Source organism: Apium graveolens, chromosome 2 (assembly GCF_009905375.1).
Source record: "Apium graveolens cultivar Ventura chromosome 2, ASM990537v1, whole genome shotgun sequence".
Taxonomy (NCBI): domain Eukaryota; kingdom Viridiplantae; phylum Streptophyta; class Magnoliopsida; order Apiales; family Apiaceae; genus Apium; species Apium graveolens.
In genome coordinates, this window is record NC_133648.1 from 306,940,334 (window position 1) to 306,964,653 (window position 24,320).

At 32.5% G+C, this 24,320-nt stretch overlaps 1 protein-coding gene and 1 long non-coding RNA gene across 7 annotated transcripts; both read left to right on the plus strand.

Moving 5' to 3' along the window:
• The first annotated feature begins 3,759 nt into the window (after nucleotides 1-3,759).
• LOC141708671 (uncharacterized) lies at nucleotides 3,760-7,714 on the plus strand. 6 transcript variants are annotated; one of them, XR_012569586.1, is made up of 7 exons: nucleotides 3,760-3,845; nucleotides 4,281-4,339; nucleotides 4,462-6,574; nucleotides 6,720-6,797; nucleotides 6,968-7,116; nucleotides 7,212-7,386; nucleotides 7,502-7,714. It is a non-coding gene; the product is annotated as an uncharacterized LOC141708671 (long non-coding RNA). The 6 variants fall into 6 exon arrangements; XR_012569588.1 differs by having other exon boundaries at nucleotides 7,031-7,116; XR_012569589.1 differs by having other exon boundaries at nucleotides 4,462-6,338; nucleotides 6,450-6,574; nucleotides 6,968-7,386.
• A 5,432-nt stretch (nucleotides 7,715-13,146) lies between these two features.
• On the plus strand, nucleotides 13,147-23,674 carry LOC141702813 (endoglucanase 4-like). Its single transcript, XM_074506421.1, has 6 exons — nucleotides 13,147-13,344; nucleotides 22,014-22,514; nucleotides 22,633-22,803; nucleotides 22,902-23,010; nucleotides 23,106-23,269; nucleotides 23,354-23,674. The coding sequence occupies exons 1-6, from the start codon at nucleotides 13,147-13,149 to the stop codon at nucleotides 23,672-23,674; spliced, it is 1,464 nt and encodes a 487-aa protein (XP_074362522.1).
• Nucleotides 23,675-24,320: the final 646 nt, after the last annotated feature.

The window sequence follows — 24,320 nt, forward strand, 5'->3', positions numbered from 1 at the left end:
TAAATTTGACATTACTTAGGTATTTTCTTTATCTTTATAATGTTTTGATTTAATTTTTTACTAACAATTTCTTTTATCATGGTTGTAATAATTATCGTAAACTGAAGGTACCCGCTTTTTATTTTTAGGATGAGAATTTGATCAAGATTAAAGATTGATACATTTAAAGTACTTTGTAGATCCATTGTGCAAACATCTATAAATATTTTTAAAAGTTAATAGATGTTTGTAATGTAAGAGAAGATAACTCTTCTTCAATTATGAATATTTTACGTTTTAAAAGTTTGCAATCCAATTATTCAGATAAAGATTTTTGAGCAATTTTTGTCAATTTTCTTTATATTTAAACCTGTAACAATTTCTATGTTCTATATTATATTGATGTTTGATGTTACTTTTAGGCAAAATGCATGTTAACATGTGGGAGTTCTTAAGTTCACTACTAATTTATGACCAACTGGAGGTTAGTCTTCTTGCCTGTCAATTTGAAAGAAAGATGTTGAAGAATGTTTCATGTTGTCTTGACCACTGAAAATGATCAAGGTAACACTTTAAGTTGTTGTTTATATTCTTTTCACAACATTTTTGCACTCCAAAAGTTATTAACTATTGAGGTTACAAAGCATCTAAAGAGTTGATAAAAATGGCTACACGAGACTAACCGCGAGATAATCAATGATGGTGAGTACATGGAGGAGTCTTATGTCAAAATAATGATGAAAAAAAGGCCAAATGGATAAAGTATTGAGGCTTCAAGAGATAGTGAGGTTGTGTTTATGTATCTTCATATTTTATTTTAATGTTTCTTGTTTGTTGTTGATGTATATGAGATTTCTGGGATAATGAACCCTGTACAGCTTCTTTTATCTTATCTTGTTCCAAGGTAACCAAGATTTCTAAATTTTTGTAAAAAATGAATGAAATATAGCTATGTATATCATGATTTTAGTTTCTCCTTACAATCTACGATTTTAGGATAGTTATGATTTTAGTAAATTATAGTCTAATGTTTTGGTTAGAGCTGTTTTAAATTATTGAGATGATCATGTTCATTAAGTGTGTATATCACACTAAAGTTGCCTTTTTGTAATCTGCGATTTCTATTAATGTTTGAATTTTGGGTGTTTGATTGTACTCCCAAGAGAAATTGATATCATTCAACTTAGATACACCAAGGATTGGCCACATGTTTGATTAGATGTTTCAGTTTAAGTGACATTATTTGACATAGAATTTACCAATGATTTTAATGTATTTTGATCGTTAAATTTATAAATTTGTACTTCTGTTTATCAAACGGTATGTAGTACATAACCATACCATTTGAATGATACTAATATAGTCACTAATGGATTTTGGTACCAAATGTGCAGGGCTTAATCTTTTTGGAAATAGCTGCGATAAGGGTTAACTATCTAAGGTTAGACACTAGACATTGTTATGAATCCAATGAAGAAGATAATATCAAATTTAACTATGCAAATATATAATTCATATTGAAGAGTATATAACTGGCAATGCAGTTTATTGAAGTCTAATAGAATTGTCTTATAATGTCTTCTGCTTTTCTTAAGCTCTTGATAAACAGGATAAAGGCAAAACTTCTTTCTTATCTATAATTCAAATTTGAAATTGTTTCTCTTCCACCTCTACTTTTTTCTTCACATTTGCATCATACTCTATTTATATTCAAATAATTTATAGTACTCTTATTCTTATTTTCGCTTTGTTAGTTTGTGTTGCAAGTTTACGCTTACAAATCTCTTATTATCCTTATACGTATTCTTTTCTTTGATTACATAGGTTTAACTTGGTACCGTTTAACCAAAGGTAACATAATTATTTATCAATTTTTATTATCTTTTGGATATATTATTTCAATATTAATTGATGTGTTTCCTCTTTTACCTATTTCGTAAAAGCTTCATCAAATTTTATTATAGATTGCTAGCCACATTTCACTTTTCTATCAAGTTTGCTTCTATGTTCTTATTGTATTATTTGTATTATAGATAGAATTTGATTTCCTCTATGTTAGTTTCGAAAAGATTGTGTTATAGATGAAATCGATGTTCAACTATTTTAAATGTTTTTTTTCATATTCCGCATCATATTTTATTCATGGTCAAAGAATTCGTAGTACTCTTATTCTTAATTTGCTATGTGTTAGCTTTTGTGATGCAAGATTATGTCAACAAATTTATCATTGTCCTCGAATGGTGAACATTATTGTGTTTCAGATGGATTGTTGTGTTTTGGATGCATTGTTTCACCGAATGAAAGGACTATGTTCAAAATGAGTATCACAAGGCATGACTGAATCTCATACTCATTGATGATAATGTAAGCTTAATTCTATAACACTTGACTTTTTACATATAGAAACTTTTTGACTTACTAATTGTTACTAACATACTAATTGTTGTTTTTCCTTAAATATCCTAGGAGTAATTAAGCACCAGAAGAATATTCAATCTCTCACTGACCGTACTAATGAGACACGTAGCATACTGAGTCTTTTGATTATTGATTGTGTATAGGATCATACCAATCTTTATATTAATTCATTTTAACTAATAGAAATCTTGCTAAAATGATGCAGCTACGATTTCAAGGTCCGCCTGTGGGATGATATTGCTTTATCGACAAATAAAGCTCTGAATATGGCTGTTTTCCGGGCTCTTCATCCAATGATGGTAATTATTTCAAATTGTAAAATAGTATTGGACCAATACACAAGGGTGATCACACTCTCGGATGCTGTTTCAATCAAGTTTTTTATGAATCTCATATTGGAAGGGCTCATAATCTGCGTAACTAGGTAAACAATGAGATCTTTTCTTCGTAGTTTAATTACGTAAATGTTTAAAATTAACTTATCTATTATAATGCAGCTATATGGATTCATGCCTTGCATCCCTGTTCTTAAGGATTGGTGATACAGAAGGACGAAATGTGTTAAGCAGATTATCTGATAACCTTCTCTAGCTTAGTCGTTTAAATTAAAACCCAACTAGCTTGATTAGTGTAATATGTTTAACCAAGGTGTATCCATGAGAGCTTACAAATTTTAGTATTTGTTTCTCAAATACTTACAAATTTTTACACTTTTGCTACTTTGGTAAACAGGAAGTTGTATATTTAACAGATACGAGCATGCTCCTGATATTATGAATTGGGTAACACAATTTTTACCTACTGCATTAATATAGGATTAGTGTAATTCCTTTGTACATGATTAATTTGAATATATAACTTGACAGATGTCTATACATCTACTCCCAAGAACTTCACATAATATACATGATTAATTTCACTACGCCATAAGTGGGCTACTGTAATGCAAGTGTTACAAGGAACGTTACATTAGCTAAGAGATTTTTGGCCTATTGTAACACCTCTCTTGTAGTGTTACAATAGCTATAAAGCCAGTGTTGCAGAGAATTTTCGGTGTTGCACAACATGTAACACCAACAACTGGTGTTACATTAGATATGTTTTTAATTTTTAAAAATATTAAAATAGAAATATTATCATAAATTAGTATTAAATTAAATTTTGATTTACTAGTGAATGATCAATGTAACATATAATATGATTTAAATCTAGAATTTCTTATACATAAATTTAAAGACTTTTTTATTTTACTATTTAATCAATTACAATTAAATAATTAGAAAAAAAAACTATAATTAAAAAATTAAAAAATATGCACGATTTACTCAGTGAAATATTTGGGCTGTATTTTCCCCCCTAAATGAAAACACAAACAAATCTCTCACAATTTCAAGCTTCTCAAACCCTCACTCTCAGCCTCCTCTCTCGGCTTCACTTGTTCTTGGAAGGTTCCCTCTCTCTCTCCCCCTCTCTCTTTATCTCTCTCTATTTTACTGACTACAACAACGATTACAAACTTTTCTTCTTCATTCTGGTTAGATTTCTCAATTTTAGTTTTTTGTTTGATTTGGAGATAATATTTATGGTTTTGAACTTCTTAGCATCTTCTTCTCTCTACTTCGATTAGTAATTAATTTGTATTTGACTAATAAGGTATTTGAGTTGGATGTTTAAGTAATTAGGGTACTAATTAGGTATTTTTACTGATTAGGTGTCTCGATTACCAGATTCAGCTGCCAAATTAGTTATACACCTTTTTAAGTTGATTATCGTTGAATTGTGATCTCTCTGTATTGATATTTTGTGTGATACTCGTTGAATTGTGATCTCTATGTATAAATGTGTATGGTGAAATGAAACGGATTGGATTTTATATTTGTTAGGCACTTGCGGAGGTGGCGAAAGCAAAATATCAGGTGCTATCTTTAAAATTATTGATTTGGTGAGTTTAAATATACAAATATATAAAGTATATTTGTATATGTCTTGTTGGTGATGTATGATGTTATAATTATCGAGTTTGATGATTAACTAAAATGTATTATCGATTGGTTGATTTGGTAGGATGATTATGCGGCTGATTATGAAGAGTACGAAACAAAACTTAAGAAGGAATCTATGGTTTTCTTTTTCTTATTGGGCGTTAGTTGGAAAACTCAGAACCAGTGATCCGTCGTCATTATACTAGTATAAGCCCAAAGCAAATAAGTGTTGTAGTTGCAACATCAGAGATGATTCGTATTTATTGTTCTATAGCAGTAACCATTTTAGTATTCCTGTCATATATAGAATTTCCTATTCTTGGTAGTTACATTATAAAGAGTATCATACTTTTCAGGACACTATGTCTTCTTCTGGTCACTTATATATCAGTTGTGCTGGTTCCCCTTCTTCTGGATGACAATAGGCTATTAAATTCTAGTGCAGAAGCAAGTGGAGCATCTACATTAGGTGCATGTGAGTTTGGGAAAGCTCTAGAGATCGGCTTGATGTTGCAGCAATTGATCAGCAAGGTATAGTTTTGAATACTCTAACAAAGACAGATGGAATCCTTGGGCTTAGTAGGGCAAAGGTCAGCTTGTCTTCGCAATTGGTTGGCCATAAGATCATAAAACCACTATAGGTGGTCCAAATCTGCAGCACTCAGCTGATGATTTTCCGTAGCATTATCCTGGACCACATTAGCTGCAGTACTCAGCTGATGATTTTCCGGAGCATTGTCCTGGACCAAATTAGCTGCATCACTCAGCTGATAATTTTTTGGAGCATAGTAGTCAATATTTTGTGAGTGAATATCCACAGCATTTTAATCAATGTTCCCGGCTGAATATCCACAGCATTTTAATTAATGTTCCCGGCTGATTGTTCAACTGCATTAGATGCAGCATTCAACGGATTTGCCAGAGCAGTGTACTCAATGTCCGAGACTTGTTGTTCACCCTCACTAGCTGCTACAACCAACTGATTTTCTGGAGCAGAGTAGTCAATGTGGTGGACTGATTCTTCCACCACATTATCTTCAGTTCTCTGCTGATTTACCAGAGCACAGTAATTATCAATCCAGGCTGATTGTTTAACCACATTAGCTGTAGCATTCTGCTGATTGTCTATATAAAAAAAATCATAGTACACAATTGATTATTCCGCACGTTGATCAGCTACACGATTAGTCTGATCATCCCGAGCAAAGTAATCAATATACGAGATTGGTGATTGTTCCACAGGTTGATCAACCACCCGATCAGTTACATCATTCGACTGATTTTCCCGAGCAAAAAAATCAATGCATTGATCAGCCTCGTTATTTACGATATTGAACTCATTATCTCTAGCAAAGAAATCGAAGGGAGGGTTATGTTCCACTTCCATTTCATTTTTTTGACCTTGTGACTCCACCTTATCACTCTCTATAGCAAAAAAAACTTCCATTTGTAGGAACTTGTCTTCCAAGTTGTCGCTGCTTGTCCTGGTTCAATTGTTCCACAGCTGAAAATTCAAAAAAAAAAAAGAACAGACGATCATGTTTCAGCAGTTGTTGAGTCAGTGAACCAGTCACGTCTTCTTTTATGCAGTATGAAAATCAAGCTACATGTACTTTTTACTAATATTTACTGCTATTTAACTCCAAATGTAGATATTGATGAGCTTGAAAGTCTTAGGACTAGGAAAAAGAAGCTAAAAGATGCAATTTCTGATCTTGAAATTAGTGTGAAACTGCTTCAGAGTGAGAAAATGCGAAATGAAGATGAAGCAGCTAAAGTTCAGAGGGAACTTGTAAGCCAAATGACCGAACATTACACTATTATAGTTTAACTAATAAATAATCTTCTTTATTTTGAGTATGCATGTATCTAAATACTTAGTTCCCCAATCGTACTTTAGAGGAAGAGTGTAGACATTCTTAGCATTGTCGAGCAGATGTGAACTTGAAAGTCGTGTCCGTAAGTATCTCCGGCACTTAATTGGTTTAGTACACCTCACTGTTATATGCACTTAAACAAATCCCTTTAATTGAATACAATTGATACTTTGCAAATGATTTTCTGTTTCAGATCAAAGAAGATCAAAAGTAAAATCAATAGAAACAGAAGAAAACATGGACACTATTATGGCAAAGCTCATACGTTATGCTTGAGACATAAATGTTCAGCGGTTTCAGTGTGCAATTGAGATCAAGGTGAGTTAAATTTGGGCAGTAACAGATGGTTTTAGCATTTAGCCTGGCCACAACTTGTTTTTTATACGAGGTTCTTCCTTTATTTGTTTTGTAACTTTTCTATTTTAGATTGTTTTTCATTATTTATAAGCTTTCCTTTTGGCAGAATTTTCTAATTGAAACATTGGCTTATAGAGGATCTTCTGCTGAACAAGATATGACAGTTATCGAACTTGAGTCTCAGGTATCATGTCTCTCTCATCTTTGTTATCAAAGTATATAATTTTTAAGGCACTTAATCTTATTACCAGTACTTTTGGGTTTTTCATATAAGCTGTCCATTTACATGTGTGCTTGTCGTGAATCTCCTCTTTACATTTTGCGGATTATAAATTTTTTTGTTATTTTATGCAGGTCATTTTTATTTTTTCTGCTTGGATCTTTGTTCTTCTTGTGATTTGTTGTGTTCTTGTGTAGATTAACTAATTGAACAAGGCAAGTATAAAAATTACTTATCAGGCATGATGTTTCTACATCAGGAGTTAATGAGATAAAACTTACAGGTAGGCCTGATGACTTTAAAAATGAATGCATATATGTACTTGGCCTTTCATCAGAATTCTTACAGGTATGCGATCTTTTGCTTTTGGTAATATAGCCAATCCAGACTAGAAAATTCTGCGAGTTGTGCTATGTTATGAAGAATTCTGTTTCCAGATTGCCACAATAGCCGACTCCGTATACGTTGTTTAGGCAAAATATCGTCTTTAAGTTACCGGTACATTATCTTCATACATGTGTTCAGGATGTTGGTGATGTGTGAATATCTACAGGTAGAATGCTTTTTTTCAATATATCTCATAACTTTATCGTTAAACCAATCTTGTCTGGAAACTCAATGTAGGATAACTATGAATTTTGATTGTTGTTTTTGTTTGACATGTGCAGTCCATTCATTCTGCATCTTGATTATGGCGTTGGAGATGTGCGAATGACTGACACTCGTGTAGATGCAGCTGATCGTAGTATAATATATAGTGATTATGTAGTACTTTGGTATTCAGTGCCTTGATTATGTAGTACTTTTGTCATAGTTGTGATATGTATTGGTTTAGAGAAGTTGATGTTGGCGTAGTTTAAATGTTATGTAGTACTATTGGTTTGGAGATCAAGGTTGTTATGGATCGTTGATGAAACTGAGTTTATATTTTAAAAATTTTAAAATTAACTGTTATATTTGCCTATATTAATGTAATGTATATTTTATATATAGTGTAGCATTATAAATTCTACTATTGCAAAATTAAAAACTTGGGGTTATAATAAATAAAAACATTGTTGAAATAAAGTATGTGGGTCCCATTTATGCAATCTTGATCAAGCTATCGTATCACTCATTTTACGTTATATTTGGGCCTTTTAGTGTTACAGTAATTGCCTATTGTAACATTTTCTTCTGTGTTACAATAGATCAATGAAGTGTTACATTTGGGTGTCTATTGTAATGCTCGTATACGTAACGCCCCTTGGTGTTACAATAGACCTAATGTAACATTTTTTGGGCCTATTGTAACACCATTTAGGCATTATAATAGCCCACTTATGGCATAGTGTTTAAATATACAATTTGAACAAGTCGTGTCTTTATGACAAAGGCAAGACAACACATAATATATAGCCAGTGCTCTAGATAGTACAAGCTATAAACTTTTTAAAATCTAAATGACTTTTAAGTTCTAACATAGTCCCACAATATGCAAAGTTCACTATTTTTGTTCATCATAATTGTTATATATAGAACTATGTACGTAGTACTTTACATTTATACCATTGTTCAGAACTATGTACGTACTGTTATATTGTTATAGTTTATTTGATTGATACAGTAAAATCTTTATATTGTTAGGATTGTCGTAAAGAGTTTATCTTTCTAATAAAGGTTGACATAAATTTAAATTTTAACGTAATCAATTAAAAATATTTGTTATATATCTTGAATACATGAATTTAGAAGACATGTCATAATTTTTTTAAAAACATATATAACATAATATCAAATGTATGTATCTAAACAAATTAATAAGAAGGTAATCGTGTTGATTACTGATATGGACATACAAGATAAATGATGTGGTGTTAAACAAAATGATATATTTTTGAATAATACTTTAAATGTTTTTATTGAGGAAAATTAATAAATGAAGTTTTTAGAACAAAGTATATAGTATATTAGAATGTAGAGGTTATTATGATATTAAATTTGGTTAATTTTTAAAAAAATTATTTTATTACACTAAACATATCCTGTCAAACTGAGTGATAGCCCTAACTTACATTTCGATATGAAATTGGCCTCCTTTTATATGAAATAATTTATGGATGAATGAGAGAATATACATTGTTGGTTTTTTGTAGCATAATACTATTGTAGAGCTGTAATTATTAAATTTTAACATTCGAGTGTAATATTAGTCGGCTTATACATTAATCAGAAAAAAATGCATTCCTTTTTTGAATTTGGATATATTGTAAAATATTAAATTAGAAAGTTGCACAACCAAATTAATTTATGATACTAAAGCTGGTTTGGTCATTTCATTGCTGCATATAAAAGGAGATACACTGAACATTGAAAAAACCAATGTTATCGAGCAATGCATACATACACTCAAGCACCACAACAATATACAGTGGACAAGTCTTTTCTGAGAAACAAAATATTGATTGTCTCACCTTTTGAGGTAACCACATTCTTTGCTTTGAATCTGGCGTTTGTGTAAAAGTAGAGTAGATTAACTGCAGTCATAAATCATTAGGCAAAGCTATTACTACATTGTGCATGCGAATAGGTAAATGCATGTATGCACACAACCTGTATATTGATTACATAGGCATCATTAGACCTCATTTAAGAGGAAACTACTGAACAGTCACTCTACCAAAACCCTCTGGGAAGAAGGTGGTAAGCCAAAGGTTTCTTATACACGTATAGTTTTTAGCTATATATACCCTTCACTGCAATGTAAAGAAGTACAACTTATCCTTACCTTCTTATATTGAAAAACTGTTATGTCATGGCCTCCTCCTCTGTACCTCGGTTATTATTCTTTCGAAGATAATTTTGCTATATTTTTGCATATTTGTTAGGTGGTTAAAAGCTTTTCTAATGTTTGTTGTTTTTGCTATGCAGCAATCCATCTTCCAATGACCACAACTCTGCATCTGACGATGACGAACTCATGGGAAGCATTGATCTTTATGAATATGATCCACGAGAGAATATTGAGAAGTCCATGACAAACTTCAACATCAACATTGCCACTATGCGTGATCAAATGAACGAACTAGCTAACAGTTTCAAGGAGTTTACCTAGAATTTCAAGGAGCAGCACAAGATCATGGCCAAGAACATGAACCTCCTCACTTTGGAAGCCAAAAAACTAAGCTCCGAGATTAAGGAAACCATGTACAAGGACGAGTGAATTGGATCGTTGATATGAGTATAAAGAACAATCATTTAGGAGTTGAGAGGACTATACCTAAATCAAGCGTGAAACTCCACAGGTTTTAATAACCGGGTATGTGTACATTTAAGAAATAGTAAATAAAATGTACACGAGTTGAGGACATTTAGTTTTAAACACTACAACCTAAATTTTTAGTTTTTAGTTAGTTAACAATTTTACAATTTTCTTTTAAAGTTCTATATTTGAATTTTAAAAATATTTATTTGTTTTGTTTTGATAAAATAGGGAATATTTAATATTATTACAGATGAAACATTGTTAAATAATCATTCAAATTTTAATAATAATACTGAAACATTGTTTGTTGAATTAAGGTACTCTCCCACTTAATATCCTTTATTAATATATGGAAGAATAAGAATAAATTACTTGGAAACTGAATAGCTCCATGTGTAGTTAGGTTTTTAAACGGTTATACAATTTCCGATCCATACGGATAAAATACCGGCATGCAAAACTTTTCAAATCCAATATATTTTAAAATCAATCAAATTGTATAACTTCACTCCATAATAATCCATCATGCAGTCCAACCCTATATTGTTATTAATATCATTTACAATGCCATAAGTAATTAATCCATTTCACAAAATATTATATAAAATTAATATGTTGCCAAAACATGTCAAACACATGCTTAATATACGGTTCTATGCAAAAAAAATTATATTGTTGTGTTTCCTTCAACTGTTAACGTACCCCAAATAATTGATTTTTCTTATTAAATTAAAATCTTTTTGGATATAACTTCCGAAGACTTCCGAAATTGTAACATGGGTAATATAATTGAAATTTTAATATCTTATACATGTTTTACAACTCAATTTACTTTTAAAACATTATTTTCACATTTATAAAGCCATAGCGCAACGTGCACAAAATATACATTTTCATATTATAATATCACAAGATTATCAAGTTTTATTTTCTCAGAGTGACTTTGATCTATAAAAAAAATTAATTTAATAAAAATATAAATATCTGGTAATTTTTTAAAAGAACATTTGATATTGTTATTTGTTCACATAAAAGCTTTCCGAATGGTTGTTTAAAAATTCTTATTCTCCCGTAAATTAATATTTGTCTGTAATTTATTTAAATATGTTCCCATCAAAATTAAATGTGAATATGTGCAACTATTTATTCTGCACTATTTTCTATCGAAGTCAATTACATTTATCTTCTTTCACATGAAGTTTCAAGTTCAAACACATTGTCTATTAAATCAAATCGTGTAAAACTTCTAAATGAATTAATGCATAAATTAATATTTTGTTCAAAATATTTTTTTTACCTAAGACATGTTTTTCATTAACTAACATCAATTAAATTGCTTTTATAATTACGAAAAAAGGTTATTTACTTAAAAAAACAAAAATTTATAATATTGTAAAATAAATTCTAATGAAAAGCCAAATGTAGCGGGCAAAAATACTAGTATAAATACATTTCATAAATTATTTTAGAAAAAAAAAATTAAAAGTAAAAAGATGTCTTTTGTTTTAGATGTCTATAGATCTAGTGTTTCGACGAACATTAACTAAAAGAAGTTAAAGTCGATGGATAATATAACTCGTGTTCACAGATGGGATTTATTTAATTAATAATATTATTTAAAAATAATTGTTTAAAATTAAGATAATAATTATATAGTGAGAACGAAAATTTGATATTATGATATTTTAATATTTTTAATATAAAATTAAATATAATTTTCATTTTTTAATAAAAAATATAAATTATATAGACTTACAAGATATGATATCCCAGCACAACATATATGACACTATAAGAATTTAAGTAATAATACATATAATACAACTCATAGTTCATATATCTTCTTTGACTCCAATAAATATATGTTATAATATACTACAGTTAAACCTCTTTAAAGTAATAGGGTCGATATCAAAAAAAAATATTACTTTAACGAGTTTATTACTTTAATGGGAATAAAAATACACTGTGTCCATTATGTTAAGACCGGAGAAAAATATTATTTTAGCGAAGTTATTACTTTATCGATTATTACTTTATCGAGATTTAACTGTATACAACCACAATTTTTCACGTATAAGTATGAGTTCCATATTTCCGTGTATCGGGAATATTTATTTGCGACAGCATAAATAATAAGAATCAATTATCTTAAATTATCCATTTTAGAATAATGCAAAGTAAAACTACGTTTATATTCGATATGTGATTTTCACCTATACATCGTGTATTTTCTGATAAATGGTGTTTCTCTTTAGCTTTCTACAAAGGTAATTATACATTTTCGATAAATCATCAAAACATTTATCTCCGAAAAATAATCCATCACTTGTAAAAATAAATGTATAAAAACGACTCTGAACCTGTTTAGAAAACTGGATTTTATTTCAAATTCTGGATTTGATCAAATAAGTTGTTTGGGAATTTGGATTTCATTTGAAATTCAGGACATTCAAAAATTAGTATAAGTATGAGAATTTAAAATGACTAACTTAAATTTTATCATTTGAAATCTTCATTTAAAATGAAATACAAGTTTTCAAACGACCTCCTATGTTATTTAAAAAAAAAAAAACGGAACCTAGTCCCCAGGTATTTGAAAGGCCTTCAGTTCAGGAAAAAAAAAAAAAAGAATCAATCCTAATTAAAGTGAGGCCTTTGAATTGGGCTAAAATTTCTTTCGGCCCATTAAAAAGACTCTAAAATAAAGAAACCAAGCCTAAAGCACAAGAAAAGAAAAAAATATATTATTGGTATACATTTATGATTATCCTGCTAGATTTAAGATGTTGATACTAAAATCACTTTGCCTGGAAAGTTATACACGATAAACTCAAAAAAGGAAAAAACTTACAATAATATTTAAGATGAAAAGGGGAAAACTTACAATAAAATTTAAGTTGATACTTTATTTTAATTACAGAAGATATATAAGAGAATCTGAATTAATTAGTACATATTTCTAATTAATTATTTATGTTGTGGAATTGTTATAAAAAGAAGAGTTCATCCACACAAATGAAAAGAAACTAAAACAAAGAAAAGATGGATTTATTACAAGCTCAAAAAATGGTGTTTTTGGCTATGATGATAGTAATGAGCATGATGGGCAAATTGGTAATAGCAGATGATGTAAAATTGGATTATGGGGAGGCTTTGACAAAGAGCATTCTATTTTTTGAAGGTCAAAGGTCCGGGAAATTACCAAATAACCAGAGATTGACTTGGAGAAAAGACTCCGGTCTTCGTGATGGCTTTGACCAGGGTGTAAGTTTTCTACCAATGTTTTGTTCATTTCATTCAATCGTTCTTCTTTTTGGATTTGTGTTTTAAGTCGCACGAACAAATTTGAGTTTAAGTCTACTTGTCGTCCATGTACAATTGCGAAATCAAGGTTAAAAGTTATACTTACGGTAGCAAAATTAGACTGAATTTATTATAAACAACATTTCATATGTTTGTATGGGTTCCGATTTGTTAATTCACTTATTTTATTTGATAAATTACTTTAACATCCAAACAAGTTGCTCCTTTTTTTCCATTGAAAATAACTAAATTATGTAATCCATTCATCGTAAGAACCCATAAAAAATTTGAAATCTATTTAAATTTTATTATACCCTTATAATTCTGTAAACCCTCGTCCTCTATTACCAATGTGATATTTATTTGGATTTTATTTTAACCTTATGATTCTTTACATTAATTATTAACAGGGTGATATCTATTTGGATATTGTTTTAGGCTCATAATTATGTATTTTCCATTCTCTATAGTATATAACAAATCTTCGGTCACTATTTTAGTTTCTAAACTTTTTATTGCAAAATTTCATCTATACAAAATATTTTTGCGTCTTTAGGAGGTAAAAGAAAGTCGGCCCTGTGAGACCCCGAAAATATCATAATAAAATTGGTTCAAAAATATTACAATTTACAAAAATGAAAAGGCAATAGTTATATGCGTTTTTGAAAAAATGAAACGGTCTAATTTGGGCCGATGAAATGGGTCGGAAACCGAAGTTAATAAACACATTTTTGATGCATTTTCAACAGTTGATGCGTTTCTAGAAGAGAGACTCAAAATTAATTTTGTTTTCATAATTACAGTATTCTTTTTACTTCTCAAGAAATTTCCAAAACTGATATAAAGTAAAGTTTTTTTTTGTGATACCAAATGACAAGTTTATTAAATAATAGAGTCATACAATAAGGTTTCCAACACACTTGGTGGAGGAGACAAGAAAATATTGGAGCTATCAACCAAACAGGGCACCCTAGCTAATGAGTGTGCGGCTGTGTTGGCTTGCTTTTTAACAAATGCTATAGAGAAATCTGGTCTTGAATCCAAGATGGCTAGACACTCCTTGATTACTATCCCAACTTCATTGTAGTAATCTACTTTCTTCCTCAATGCCATCTCTGCCAGTAACGAGTCACTCCATTTCCACACCATTTACTTGCAGCATAGTCAGCCTTTTAAGTGCACCAAGGACACCTCTAATTTCAGCTTCAAGTACTGAGACTTCACCAGCATGCCTCTCATTCCTGGCTTGTATAAATCAGCCGTGATGATCCCTTAAGATCATACCAATCGAGAAAGAAGATGATCCTGGAATTACTGAAGCATCTACATTTAATTTTAATTTACCTACCTGAGGAGCCACCCAACGATTTAAATGGTGAATGTGATCATGCTTGGGTTTTGCATTCCTTCACAGCTTTAATTTTTTAGCTTCCTGCCATTCTATAACCTGCTTGCGACTCCACTCCAGGGCCATCTGCGGTGTGATAATTTTCTTATCCCAAATTTTCAAATTCCTTGCAGTCCAGATACCCCATAACACCATAGCTATCTGCACTTTGACGTCTTTCTGTTCTTCTACTAACTTCTGCAGCAGCCACTCAGAGGCATTCTCCACATCACGCATATCATAGTGCATCTTCATTGCGTTCCAACACCCCTTGGCAAACTCACAATCAAAAAATATGTGAAGTGTTCAACATCACGTTCACACATTGGGCAGGTAATTGTAGTTGACACACCTTTACTCCTCAACAGATTACGCAATGGAACGTTATTACGAGCAAAACGCCATAAGAACACTTTAACTTTTTGCGGAACTTCCAGCTTCCACAGACTTTGCCAACCATTACCACAACCTGTGTTAGCAGCTGTACTAGAATGCCAGAACTGGTAGCCTGACTTAACACTATATTTTCCATCCACAGAGTGAGTCCATGCCATATGATCCGCCATTTGGTATTGAGGAATGGGTGTTGCTAAGATGGCCTTAGCATCACAGTTTGTAAATAAACTATACACCTTTTGAATATCCCACTGTTTTACTCCCGTGACAAAGAGATCACTAGCTTTAACTATACCTCATGGATTAATAGTGCTTGCTTCTACTCGAAAATCCGTCTTTCCCCTCAGCCAACCATCTTCAAAAACATCAATGCTCTTACCATCACCAATAATCCACCTGTAACCCCTTTTGAGAGCTTCCTTGGCCTGCCAAATACCTGACCAAATAAAACTCGAGCCTCCTTTTCGAGCAGCATTCAACAGAGAGCAACTAGGAAAATATTTTGCCTTGTAGATACGCGCAACTAATGTATTGGATTTATTAAGAAATTGCCAGCAGTGTTTGCCGAGCAGGGCTAAGTTAAACCCATACAAGTCTCGAAAACCCATACCACCTTTAGCTTTCTCCATGCTCATATTCTCCCATGATAACCATCTGATACCTTTGTTCGTTTCTTTTCCTGAGCCCCACCAATAACTGTTCATCATACGTTGAAGTTTCTGACACAACATTTTTGGGAGAAGAAAATAAGACATAGTATAAGTTGGTATTGCTTGGGCAACGTTACGCAATAACACTGCCTTGCCTGCTCTTGATAAGCATTTTTCACTCCAACCCTGTATCTTCTTACGCATTCTGTCCTTAAGAAAACTGAACACTGCCTTCTTTAATCTGCCTATTAAAGATGGTAATCCCAAATAGCGGCCTGTACTCAAATCATTTTGTACACCTAACACTTCTTTAATCTCTTCCTGCTTGTCTCTTCTAACATTGGCACTAAAGAATATACCAGATTTTTGAAAGTTAATGGCTTGGCCTGACAGTTCTTCATAATTATCCAGAATGGATTTTACCTCCAACGTTTCTTCCATCGTTGCTTTATAAAACAGGAAACTGTCGTCGGCAAACAGTAGATGGGTCACTGCCGGAGCACTAGCACTAATTTTACACCCTTGAATTCGCCTTGATGCTGCAGCTGCTTTAAGTGCAAGGGACAAACCTTCTACACAAAATAGAAAGAGGTACAGAGATAACGGGTCACCCTGACGTAATCCCCGTTTAGGAATAATAGGCCCTATTTGATCACCATTAAAGCAAACTGAATAAGATACTGTAGACACACAAAGCATAATCCAAGCAATCCATTTTTCTGAGAATCCCATTCTCCTCATTTGATTTTTCAAAAAACCCCAAACTACTCGGTCGTAAGCTTTACTTACATCCAACTTCAGAGCCACTTCCCCGCTATTACAACCATTATTGCGTTTCATATAGTGTAGTACCTCAAACGCCACTAGCACATTGTCCGTAATGCTTCTCTCTGGGACAAAGGCAGATTGTTCCTCCGTGATGATTCCTGGTAGAATGACTTTAATTCTATTGGCAAGCACCTTAGCAATGATTTTGTATAGTACATTGCATAGTGCTATCGGTCTAAGGTCCTTCATAGAATCTGCATTTTCTTTTTTCGGAATCAATACAACATTGGTATCATTAAGCGCAACAGGAAAATAATCGTCATTGAGCCAATCTTTGCAGCTTTCATAAATTTCACGACCCATAAGTGCCCAAAAATGTTGGAAAAATGCAGGATTCAAATCATCCGGACCAGAAGCTTTGTCCGGATGCATTTGCTTTACTGCGTTAGTAAACTCTTCAAAAGAAAAATCCGCCACCAGGGCCTCATTTTGAGCAGCAGAGATAACTACATCTGTAACCTGTACCTCTGCTTCCTGATCCACTCGTGCATTTCCAAAGATTGTTGTGAAATACTCTTTAACAATTTTACACATTTCACCATAGTGAGAAGTAGCAATACCACCATCATTCTTCAAGCTAGTAACACGATTCAGCTTTTTCCTTGCATTAGCATAAGCGTGGAAGTACTTTGAGTTCGAGTCCCCGTCCTCTAACCAGAAAGCTTTAGTCCTCTGCTTCCAGTACAACTCCTCGTGCAGTAATAAGACATTAAGCTGATGAGTTGCCTCGAAATAATTACGAATTCCTTCATCATCCTCACAATCAGCATACTTAGCAATTTCCTCCTTCTTTCTCCTGACTTTATCTCTAAATTTATGAAAGAAATTACGCCCCCATTTGGCCATGAACGACGTAACAGAGATCAGTTTTGGAAGTAGATGAACATGTTTTAATTCTCTCCAGTACTTAGTCACATCCACTGTAAAGGATTCCTCCCTGAGCCACGTGTTTTCAAACCGAAAATGAAACCGTTGCTTTGAATGAGAGATGCTGAAAAGCTCCAAATTAATAGCCTCATGGTCAGAGTAATTGGTATGGTGCGCTGTTAGGTTACAAAGAGGGAACAATCGCCACCATGCTTCTGTAGCAAAGGCACGATCAAGTCTTTCATGAACCCAATTTTGAGAACCCCTACTTTTCTCCCAGGTATAGTTACCTCCCTTTAAGTCCAGCTCTGTAAGATGACAACTCTATATCGTATTACAAAAGCCAGTGAGCAGATGCTGAGGGTGAGAGTGAGCTCCCTTCTTGTCTGAAGCATATCTCATATCGTTAAAATCACCTAAGATGCACCAAGGCAGAGTGGACTTGGCAGCTAGCCATTTAATAAAATCCCACGAAGCATATCGTCTTGACCTTTCCGGAAAGCCATAAAAGCAAGACATTCTCCACTGTGCATTATCAGACGTTGTCACTTGAACATCAATGTGGTTTGCAGATGAGTCCATGACCCTGCAATCAAAATTTTTTTCCACAAGATAGCCAAACCACCACTTCTTCCGTTACAATCTACTACATACGACTGAACAAACTTTAATTGAGAACACAAAGCTACAATTTTATCAGACTTAACTAGAGTTTCAGATAAGAAAAGAAAGTCGGGTTTACGAGATTTTACTAAATCTCCAAGAATACGAACTGATCGAGGGTTCCCCAACCCCCGACAGTTCCAACTTAGGATATTCATTTTTGCTGGCTAGCTTGCATAACAAGCTTAGCCAAATCAGTGATCTCAGATGCTGCACAATCCTTTACAGAAAGATTAGCTTCTATGATTGGGTCATTGGTTTTGTAAGATATTCCACCTTGAAGGTCTCCTTCAGTATCCATAATGTCGTATCCTCCAGGCCCACCTCGCATTCTTTTTCTTTCAGTCACATTGAGCCCACTTAATTCCTCATCTTCAGGCCCAATAAGAAATTTGGATTTACTAAATATATCCTGAGTTGTTGCTGTCCTTTCACCCATATCAATTCGTTGAGGTATATCCCTATAATTATGCAAACCAGCACCTTCAGTGTATTTTTGAATTGCATGATTCCCTCCCTTATCATAATCACCATCCCCTGATTTCAGAAAGTTGTTACTCCTACCATTTCGCACTCCCCAATCAGCGTCTCCTTCGTCCCGAAGTCACTTACTTTTCACCTGACCACCCATCCGTCGTGGCGGTTCCCTGAGCCAAGATCCCCATTCCCTATTGGTTTCACTTTGACCTTTACTCAGAAATGTACGACAAAAGCGCTCTGTATGAGTTACATGGCCACAAACAAAACAAAAGTCCCCTAGTCTTTCATACATGCATTTTACAATCACTTCAGTGCCATTCCTTCTGGTAATTTTCTTTTTACGCTTCAATGGTTTCCTAGTGTCAGAAAATCCTAACGATAGGGATAAAAAATACTTTCACGCCAAATGCCGGTGTTGTTCTTATGATCGTATTCTAGAAATTCTCCAAAGAAATCCCCAAGTTGTTTACCAACTGGTTCTGTCATAAGACCTGTAGGCAAATCATCAATTTGAAGCCAAATTTTTAAATGCCAGAGTGGTACCTTAAGTGGATCCTCACCATCTGGAATAACATCAAAACATAACATGGCATTATCGAATTGCCAAGGCCCTCCATTTATTACCCAGAGCATATCTTCCCTATGGTAGAACTGAAATAAGAAGATTCCAGTCTCAATCTCCTTGATATTAATCCCCGTTGCTGGTTTCCATATATCTGCCAGTTTCAATTTCATAGCCCTTACATTTATACTTTTTTCTGTTAAGAATCTCCCTACCAAGCATAACTCATACTTGTTCGTTGCCTCCTCTACATCACCTTCAAAAACAAAAGCTGTATTCTCCTCATCTTCAATACCTAAACCTTCCATCTGATTGTTAAGATCTTGATAGTCCGCCATTAAGAAACAAAGACTCACACAATTTTAGATTCTAAGGATTAGAAACTAAAACGGAGAGAAAACTAAGACTCCCACATGCTGGAGAGAAAAATGATATAAAGTAAAGTTAGAAATACGTTTTATAAAATCGCATCTATACTATACTATATATACTATTAATAACTTTTATTAATAAGCGAAATCTCATTTCAAGTGGTACTTGGTTTCACTTATTTTTTGGTACCATCACCTTTTGTTTTCACTTTTCATGATTTATGTGTAACTCTAGGTGTAATATTTTTTCCATTTTTGTTTCCTATATGACTTATAATTCTATATGTATTATTTTTACCCATTTTTCTTTATTAATAAATGAAACATATTCACTTATTTTTTAGTTCCACCACTTTTTTGTTTCACCTTTTATAACTCCAAATGTATTATTTTTATCCCTTTTTATTCCTATATGACTTATAATTGTATATGTATTATTTTTACTCATTTTTAAATTTTTTATTAGCCATCTTTTTTTTATTATTTTTATAGGTTTGAATCCTATTTTTAATTATATTTTAAAATAAATAAGTTAATAAATTGGGTCAACTAAATAGGTCCCGAGAAATATAAACCATGACTAAGTAAATAGGCCATGTGTTTAAATTGAAATTTTTTAATTTAGAATTTTTTAATTTGTTGGTAGAATTCCATTTTAATAAAATGATATGAATATTATAAAAAATTGTATTTTGGTTTCACCACTAGAAAATAATAAAACTGTTCAAACCGTAATATAATTACAATTCTATTTTCGTATAACTCCAGATTATTTCTTGATAGGGTACTTGGTTTTATCTTAGTACGGTTACGCCGTATTTTGGTTTCACCCATGTAGTTCTCTTTCATGTAGAGTTTTTAACAAAATATAGATTGGAATCATATTATAATTATGATATTTCTATTTTTCGTAGAATTCTTTTTTATTTTTTATTAAAATAATAAATTGGAACCCTTTAAACATTGTTATTATTAATTAATAAGGAAATCATCTTTTAAGGGGATACTTTGGTTTCACCTCTTTTCGGTTTTACGAACTTTTGGTTTCACCCTTTTTTAAATCTTGCTATAACTTTAAATATACCATTTTTATTCTTTTTTATTCATATATGACTTATAATTCTATATATAATACTTTACCCATTTTTTGATTCTTATATACCACATATTTATATTGCTTTTATATAAACAAAATCGTATGTACATTGTAATTTCTAGATTCATACCTACAAAATGCTATTTTAGCACCAAATGCAAATTTATACATATATAATGAATATTTTATCAGAAAAAATTATGCAATCACAAACTATATAAAAACACAAATTCAGCTAATAATAAAAAATTTAATATGCAATTACTTAGTGTTGTTGATTTAATTTTTTGTTAAATTATCCATCAATCGTTTCGCGACTAAAGTTTTGATGTAAAATATTAGTTATGTCTTTTTGAACAATAGATACGTAATAACGTTGAGTTTGTTGTTATAATAAGATTTGAATTAATGAAAGCTACATATAATTTAAAAATGAAAATTGCAATAATCGTACAATTTTATTTATTATATATTTTAATAAAAAAATTAAAACAAATTTTTATAATCATTATTAAATATTGATATTTTGATCTCGGCCCGTGCTTCGCACGGGTTATCTACTAGTATACTATAATAACCGGAATGAGCTATAATTTGTAGTTTGGTTGACCCCTTATTTTGGTTATCCCTTTACATCACTACCGTCGAATCTTCTTCATCAAATAATCAGAGCCGTTAGTCCACATACTAACAAAATACACTCCACAAGTTCTCAGGTTCGAATCCCGTCAACAACAAACATTTATATTATTATTTATAAAAATACGTATAAGTTCTCGGGTTCGAATCCCCTTAACAACAAACATTTATATTATTTTTTAAGAGTACATATAAGTTTTCAGATTCGAATCTCATTCACCAACAACAAGCATTTACATTATTATTTATGAATAAAATTTCATCAATCATATATTATTTATACTATTTGAACCTAACTTGAAATTATAATTATATAATCATTATTTAGTATTTAATTATTTATATAGAATTTTAATAAAATTATGTAAAATAAAATTAAAAATATATAAATATTAACCAAGACCCGTGCATGGCACGGGCCATAAAATAGTATAGATAAAATGTAAAACAAAGAGTCATTTATCAAAATTGTGATATTCTGAGCCATTTAGAAAAGTCATCTTAAATATCAACAAACAAAGTTATCATAATTCTTATCACATACTAAAAAAAGGTTGGCAGAATGAAAAGTTTGCAACATCATCACTCGGCAAGTCAGTGTTGCTTTAAAATGTCTCATATGAGAACCTCCTCCAACATCAACTACTACTAAACATATAGATTATTTCTAATATTTCACTTCAACGCTCAGGTGGATTTGGTTGGTGGATACCATGATGCAGGCGATAACATCAAGTTCAATTTCCCAATGGCATTCACAACAACAATGCTAGCTTGGAGTGTCATAGAATTTGGCAGTTCCATGGGCCATGATCTAAAACATGCACTCCAAGCAATCCGTTGGTCTACCGATTACTTGCTAAAATGCACCAACACTCCTGGTGTCGTTTATGCACAAGTTGGCGATGCTGTCGTTGACCATCATAACTGGGAGAGGCCCGAAGATATGAACACTCCAAGAACTGCATTTGCAGTTAGTACTCGGTCTCCTGGCTCTGAAGTTTCCGCTGAGATTGCTGCAGCTTTAGCAGCTTCTTCTATTGTGTTTAAGCATTCTGATCGCAAATATTCTGATTTTCTTCTTCGTAGAGCTATCCCAGTTTTTGAATTTGCAGATAAGTATCAGGGCTCGTATAATGATAGTATTGGACGTTGGGTCTGTCCATTTTACTGTGACTTCAATGGTTACCAGGCATGTGTTGCTAGTATTAGTCCCACTATGAGCTCGTTTGGCAAATATTTTCTTTTTCTGATTATGAATAAAGTTGTATTTCTCCAAATGTAGCATAACTTAAAATGATTTTAAATAGGATGAGTTGGTGTGGGGAGCAGCATGGCTCTATAAAGCAACAAACCGGACGTCTTACTGGAAATATGTTACAGAGAACATAGACAAGGTGGAAAGTCCACAAAATGCAGGCAGCTGGAATGAATTTGGGTGGGACACCAAGAACGCAGGCATCAATGTGCTTGTTAGCAAGGTAATTTGTGTTGCGATTTGTGACTAAATACTATATATCATATTCTGAATTTTCTGTAAACTCCATATGTAATACTAAAAAACTTATACTGTAAACAGTACATATTGAATAACAAACAACATTCAAGTCCATTTCTTGACTGGGCAGACAAGTTTGCATGTAGTTTACTACCAGAATCATTATCCCCAAGTGTTGAATTTACACCAGGTGATTAAGTTTCTCTCCTCTTACAGCATGCCTATTAAATTTTATGCGGGAAGTGTTATCTGATTATATAATTGTTCAAATATTGTGTAATGCAGGTGGGTTAATGTTCAAGCCAGGCATGGTAAACTCGCAACGTGTAACAGCTCTCTCCTTTCTTGTTGTTGTATATGCTCGTTATTTGAAGCAATCAGATCGAGTGATCGCCTGTGACAGATTTGTGGCCACTCCTTATAGGCTTACTTATTTTGCAAGAACTCAGGTAACAAGTAGCAAAGAGCTAGTATGATAATTAGGCACTTATTAATACTTGGAAAAATATAACTGTAGAATCCCATGATTACAGGTGGATTATATAATGGGGAAAAATCCGATGAACATGTCATACATGGTGGGATATGGAGAAAAATTTCCGGAATGTATACATCATAGGGGATCATCTTTGCCTTCTATTGATCAGGTGCAGCACATTGGAAATGGATGGGATTATTTTTGGAATAACGACATTAATTATAATTTGCTGATTGGAGCTATTGTTGGAGGTCCAGATATTAATGACCAGTATAACGATACTCGACATGATGCTGGTCATTCTGAACCAACAACTTATGTAAATGCACCCCTGGTAGGTCTATTAGCTTATTTCAAGTCAATCTATGCTTCTTAGAGATTCATCTCAATAGCCCGTGTAAAAACTTTATACAATCTGTACCAAAAAAATAGTTACCTGCAGTTCACCGTGAACTGTGAAGTTTCTTCCTTACTTTTTCCATTTAGCAATTAGTTGACAGAGAATTAGTGCAGTATGCAGGTGGCGTATAGGAGATAGACAAGAAGAGTAAACCATCGCATGTGCACACACAAAATATACATTCAAATCCCGTTATTTCAGTGCCTTTACAGGTTTACATGTCATTATATTGTCTTAGACTGTTGAGCTAGAGTTAATTGCTACTTCAAATTTGTTGAGAAGAGAGTATTGGTGCCTTGTTAATAAGGGCTTGGGTGCAAGTTGGTTAGAAAAAACAACTGCTAGACTAGACTAGTAGAAAGATGTGCATTACTCATTAATTGAAACCACATAAACAAAGTCTAAGGAATAAATGGGCACATACAAAAACATAATCACACAGACCAAGCACCAAAAGACAGTAACATAAGACATGTATGTTACTCGGAAAAAACACACAAATTACTTTGGCAGTTTATGAATCGAGGCGAGCCGAGTTTTGACGTAAACGAGCCAAGTTTTAATTTTTTTTGACGAACCGAGTCGAGCCGAACTTTCCTATCGAACAAAAAAACGTGTTCGA